This window comes from Bidens hawaiensis, unplaced genomic scaffold (assembly GCF_021521415.1).
Source record: "Bidens hawaiensis isolate Kalapana, Puna unplaced genomic scaffold, B.hawaiensis_p1.1 tig00050496_1, whole genome shotgun sequence".
NCBI classification, from domain to species: domain Eukaryota; kingdom Viridiplantae; phylum Streptophyta; class Magnoliopsida; order Asterales; family Asteraceae; genus Bidens; species Bidens hawaiensis.
The window spans coordinates 84,303-90,721 of NW_027499033.1; the positions used below are offsets into that span (position 1 = coordinate 84,303).

Consider the following 6,419-nt stretch of genomic DNA (forward strand, 5'->3'; position numbering starts at 1 on the left):
TTGTTATAAAGCTCTATATATTCTCTATTATATATACCTAAAGGGAAATCTTAATTGCCCCAATATACTAATCAATATTCACAATTACTATCATCAAGTAATCGTCGGGGACCAGTTATGTCATATTGGTAATGTTACTCAAATGTTCCGTAAGACTACATTAAATTGTTATTTCCAACACTTCGTTGTGGCCATATGATGTAGATTTAGAAGTGTGTTTATGAATAAATTTAGCGGGTGTGAGTTTGTAAACTTCAAAAACAAACGTAATAATAACATGTAATTTTGCATACATTTTACTTGTCGGTTATTAAGTCTCCTTAAAAAATTTATCCTATTATATATTGATCATGGAAAGAAAAGTAGTGAATGTACTTTATTAAACTATATATTTTTCAACAATTTACACAATTAATATGCATTTTCTGAAACAAAAATCTTTGATGTTATGGAAATGTGTACATCATATTCGCAAAACTTTATGATTTACCCAATCAAAAATGGAAAAGTGGTTGGTGAAAACTTTATTTAAAGTTGAAAAGTAAACGATACTAACAAATAAAATAACAAAATAGGGTAACTATACTTTATACTTGTATCATAGTTTGCAAATGAGCTTTAACACAACTTATATTAATGGAAGGGAAGTTAATATTTAGGTTGGAAACTGCAAGTTTTTAAGTTTAAAAATGATTTCAATCGGGTTTTACTGTAGCAATCGAAAAACAACTTTGTTTGTTGTAAGATACTTAAATTCTAAGAATCCATAATGTTCATATTTATGACTTTAGATATTTGTTGATTTATTAGATCATTGAATATGGTTTATGTTTTGGATAATTGGACGGTGGTCATTTTATGTTTGTTTAGTAACTTTAGTTTAAATATTTTGTGAATTTATGGCATTTATTGAATTTTGGATACATCTTTCGGTAATATACTAATACTAATATTATGAAATAATGGTTACTATCTAGGGCTGACATATCGTGTATAAAGACACGAACACAAAATGTGTATATCTGTACACGAGACGAAAATTTATCGTGTACCTGTATCCCAAACACGAACACGAACCTGTTACTATCTGGTATACATGATAAACACGATAATACACGATAAGAGCTGTTTAGAAACACATATTTGACAACCTTTTTAGTGAAACAAAAGCCGGAGAGGGAATGTTCGTGAGTGGTGAGTGGTGACGGCCGAGAGACAGAGAGTGAGAATGTTTTAGGAATTTAGGGTTTAGGATGACTTATAATAATACATATATATTATAAAAATCTAATCAGGTACTTAACATGTATTTTACCTGTATAAACACGAAAATTAACAGGTAAATTCGTGTCTACCTATATAGTACACGAAACCTGTTAATGCCTTACCTATTACCTGCTAAAGTCATGTAGATACGTGTCATGTATTCGTGTCTCATGTAGAAATTATCAGCCCTATTACTATTCTTAGATTGAAAAATGTAAAAAGAAAAAAGAATAAAGTGGTCTCAATAATATGTCGTAATAGGAGACCTCAAGTCAGTCGTAAAGGGCCACTTGCATGATTTGAGACCGCAACTGTGGGTTCGTCAAAACCATTTTTCATACTACGATTTCAGACAAGGCTATTTACGTTCGCCACAACCAATATACACGATTACATTACTCGGTTATCTAGCGGAGATATATGTTTTTTTCAAATGATTATTTATGCTTTTAAATGATTATTTGCAAGAAAATAAAGTGGAGGAAGTCAGCAACTCAAGTTTAACAAGTGATTATTTATAATGATTCAATGAAGACATAATTTTTGCATACCGTGTTTATTTTGAATATGACAACAATGATTTATACATAACGAGACAAAATAAAACACATTTATTGTAACTAAAGTAGAAGTTGACATGATTTAGGGAATCTATCTATCTATCTATCTATCTTTTAAAGTCGTTTCTCCCCTTGACCCGGTAAAGTAGGAGTGACATAGTGAGGGATAGGCGGAGCCGACACGCGTATTGGTACGGAGCAAAAAACACCCGGAGCAGGTTGTAGAAGATGAACATCTCGATCTATTAACGGTTTGTATTACCGTTTTTTTAACAACTATTTTTTTTCATTTTATTTTATCTCTATGTCTCAATTAATACTAAAACTCACAATCATTTGCTTAAATGTCATATGCTTTTGTAACTAGATCAACGTAGTGATTGTAGTATTACTGTTACAATAATCAGTTTCTTTTAGAAAAAACATAATTAAATTTCTACACTATAACTTAATCAAACAAACATTAAAAATTTTACACTTACACCATATTTATACCAGTCTCTCATACACCATTACGATGTATCTTTTTATAATTTCATCTTTTAGTTCGTCTTCATTATCTAGTTCCGAGAACTCATCATCCGATAGTACAGAATGAGTATTTTGGATGGAAAGAGGACAAATCCATATAGGTTTTTCATTTTTGGCCTTGTACTACGTACATCATTTCCTAGGGCAATGGTTAAGATTTAAAATAGTTGTAAACATCGAATAATCTTATACTCAAGATTTAACGTATCATTGAGTTAAAGACTATATCATAGGAAGACATTTCAAATTATATAGCTAGATCGTTTAACATATGTTTTCTCCATAATATAATAATTTGTAATTATATTGTAAAGCTTGTTACAATAATCAATATGATATCATCAAATTCATTTGATGATCACTTATATGATTATTCATTTCAGTTTGTTATCTGTGTCTGACTTCATAAATACTTAACAGTCAACATGTTAATATTTCATAGAAAATACTAGCTAGGCCTATATAAAAACAAACACTAATGCATGGTATGGACTATGAACAAGAAAAAATAATCATAGAAATTAGGTAATTGGATATATATATATAGAAGGAAAACTAATTAACAAACTTAGTTTTTAAAATTATTCCTTCAGATTTTTTTTAACAAATTTAAGTTCTTTTCTCAATGCATCTATTTGAACTCATACACAAATTTCTAATGTCAAAAACTAAAGAATAACTCTCAAGTATGTATAGTTATTTTCTTCTTCTTTTTTTGTTCATTTCTGCATCTATAAATTATATTCTGTTATAAGATGTTAAGAATTTTTCTTCATCGTCCAATCGTTAAGGTCAAAGGCAGTACTACTACTTTTCAATTTATTTAAATAAACAAATAAATAACATGTGGTTATAAAAAAAAGTGCACACATATTGAAAAATAGTAATTTTTTCTATCAATAACTATCAGCTAAATATATAAAGAAAAAGTAAAGAAAGGTTTATATCATGTTATTTATTAAAGTAAAAACTGCGTAGTAAACATATTAATATATTATTTCAATAAAAAACCAAAAAACTAATATATTATATCTTAAAAGAATTATGACATTTTATACTTTAAAATTAATCACAAATAATAGACTTTCTTACATAAATATTTAAGCAATCCTTATTTTTTTTATCTTTAAGTACTTATTTTATTTGTTCTCAACTTTCAAAATTATAAAAATAAGTTACTACTCAGTTACACATACATAAATAACATATGATAGTACAATCCCTACACTGCTACACACATATATAATATAAATATATCGATACATACGTATAAACAAATACAATTCATATACTTTGAGACCATACAACATATAACTAAATTCAATAAACGTTCTTATAATTATCTACATACCTAAATAGATATAGAATTGTAACATTTTTAAAAAATGTGACGCTACAAAATTTAGCTCACATTCAACACTTAATAATCTGGATAACTAGGTCACTATATCTTTATTATTATTAATTATTTTTTGGTTCAAATCTTCATAAATTAATGAATTTATCCTTTTTAATTATGAAATGATAAATTGTTAGACATCATGTAAATTTACTTAATTTCTTATGTTTTTTAGTGTCGACTTTATTAATATCTAAATTTATTTATATACATGCATACATGTCCACAATCCATAAGTATTGAGTATTATTTTTCTTCTCCTTTTAACCTTTAAAATTTCGAAATATCTTTAGAGACATGTAAATATGTAATACTACACGAACTTACAATTTTTTTGTTCATTACAATTTTAAGGGAAACACAGAAAAGTTTATTTGATTATATTATAAGAACCAACTGATCATATGAAGAAGCATGAAAGAAACGATTTATCAATTGTATATAAGTACAATAATAGCACTTTTTGTACAATTGTAAACCCTTATTTAATCATTCACGTGGCTGCAATATTCATCCTCTAGAAGGTGATCCAAGGGTATAATCCCGTTATATCAATTTGTTTGTTTCTTAAAACCTGTAACAATTAATAAATAAATGAAAATTGGTATTAATAATATCAGGATTAATAAAAAAAACGGTATATACTTATACATGGTTTAGTTCATGATATTAATTACCTTAGACATGACGGTAGTTCACTAATGGTAAGGTGGAGGAGGTGAACTGTATTTGTAATGTTCCTTTGGCGGAGGTGGTGGTGGTGACTTGTACTTGTAATGTTCCTTTGGTGGAGGTGGCGGTGACTTGTATTTATAGTGTTCTTTTGGCGGAGGTGGTGGTGGTGACTTGTATTTGTAATGTTCCTTTGGAGGAGGAGGAGGTGGTGGTGGTGACTTGTACTTGTAGTGTTCCTTTGATGGAGGTGGCGGTGGAGACTTGTACTTGTAGTGTTCTTTTGGCGGAGGAGGTGGTGGTGACTTGTATTTATAATGCTCCTTTGGGGGTGGTGGTGGAGATTTGTATTTATAATGCTTCTTTGGGGGTGGTGGTGGTGGAGACTTGTATTTATAATGTTCTTTTGGGGGTGGTGGTGGCGGTGACTTGTATTTGTAGTGTTCCTTTGGCGGAGGTGGTGGTGGAGACTTGTACTTATAATGTTCCTTTGGTGGAGGTGGTGGTGGTGAATTGTACTTATAATGTTCCTTTGGTGGAGGTGGTGGTGGAGACTTGTACTTGTAATGTTCCTTTGGCGGTGGAGGTGGTGGTGACTTGTGCTCATAATGCTTCTTTGGTGGTGGAGGAGGTGGTGGTGACTTGTAATAGTAATGCTTCTTTGGTGGAGGAGGTGGTGGTGACTTGTATACATAATGTTTCTTTGGTGGTGGAGGTGGTGGTGACTTGTGTTCATAATGTTTCTTTGGTGGTGGAGGTGGTGGTGACTTGTATACATAATGTTTCTTTGGTGGTGGTGACTTGTGTTCATAATGTTTCTTTGGTGGTGGAGGTGGTGGTGACTTGTATACATAATGTTTCTTTGGTGGTGGAGGTGGTGGTGACTTGTGTTCATAATGTTTCTTTGGTGGTGGAGGTGGTGGTGACTTGTATACATAATGTTTCTTTGGTGGTGGAGGTGGTGGTGACTTGTGTTCATAATGTTTCTTTGGTGGTGGAGGTGGTGGTGACTTGTATACATAATGTTTCTTTGGTGGTGGAGGTGGTGGTGACTTGTGTTCATAATGTTTCTTTGGTGGTGGAGGTGGTGGTGACTTGTATACATAATGTTTCTTTGGTGGTGGAGGTGGTGGTGACTTGTGTTCATAATGTTTCTTTGGTGGTGGAGGTGGTGGTGACTTGTATACATAATGTTTCTTTGGTGGTGGAGGTGGTGGTGACTTGTGTTCATAATGTTTCTTTGGTGGTGGAGGTGGTGGTGACTTGTATATATAGTGCTCCTTTGGAGGTGGTGGTGGTGGAGACTTGCAATCTGGTGGAGGTGGTGGTGGTGGAGGCTTGCAATCCGGAGGAGGTGGTGGTGACTTGTAAACTGGTGGTGGTGGTTTGTGGACAGGAGGTGGTGGTTTGTGAACAGGAGGTGGTGGTGGTGGTGACTTGTAAACGGGTGGGGGTTTGTGGATAGGTGGAGGTGGTGGTGATGACTTGTACACATAATGTTCTTTTGGTGGTGGTGGTGGTGGAGATGAATAGGAGTAGCCGGCGGTGGTCAATGGTGGCAAGCTCAAAGAAACCACAACCACCACAAAGGTGATTATAAGGGTTCCCATTGTTCCCATCTCTACTAGCTAAGTTATGATTTTAAGTGCACCTCACCACCCTTTATATAGGTGAATTTATACCATATTTACAATAATAATAATAATAATAATAATAATAATAATAATAATAATAATAATAATAAAATTAAATTAAATCAAAGCCATGAAGTAATATAACTTAGATACCGTACAACTTTTGAAGGGTCAAAATCTTTAGGGGTTGCATTGCATGGTTGATAAAAGTTGCTAAATACTGTGTCATTTGGTCATAAAAGACTAGTCTTAATCTTTATAATTGTATATCTTAATTGGTTTGGAAATAAAAAGTCTATTTAACTTTTAAAGATGAAATCTTATCAATATAGCTCTACCGACAATTTTTGTTGTAGA

At 32.0% G+C, this 6,419-nt stretch overlaps 1 protein-coding gene across 1 annotated transcript; it reads right to left on the reverse strand.

Moving 5' to 3' along the window:
- Window positions 1-4,070: 4,070 nt before the first annotated feature.
- Window positions 4,071-6,066, reverse strand: LOC143598559 (uncharacterized). Its single transcript, XM_077076751.1, has 2 exons — window positions 4,434-6,066; window positions 4,071-4,330 (listed from the first exon to the last, which is right to left on the reverse strand). The coding sequence occupies exon 1, from the start codon at window positions 6,045-6,047 to the stop codon at window positions 4,455-4,457; it is 1,593 nt and encodes a 530-aa protein (XP_076932866.1). The 5' UTR covers window positions 6,048-6,066; the 3' UTR covers window positions 4,071-4,330; window positions 4,434-4,454.
- Between the last annotated feature and the right edge of the window lie 353 nt (window positions 6,067-6,419).

Excerpts from the sequence above, each read along its gene's own strand:
- LOC143598559 (XM_077076751.1), bottom strand. The coding sequence starts at position 6,047 with ATGGGAACAATGGGAACCCTTATAATCACCTTTGTGGTGGTTGTGGTT.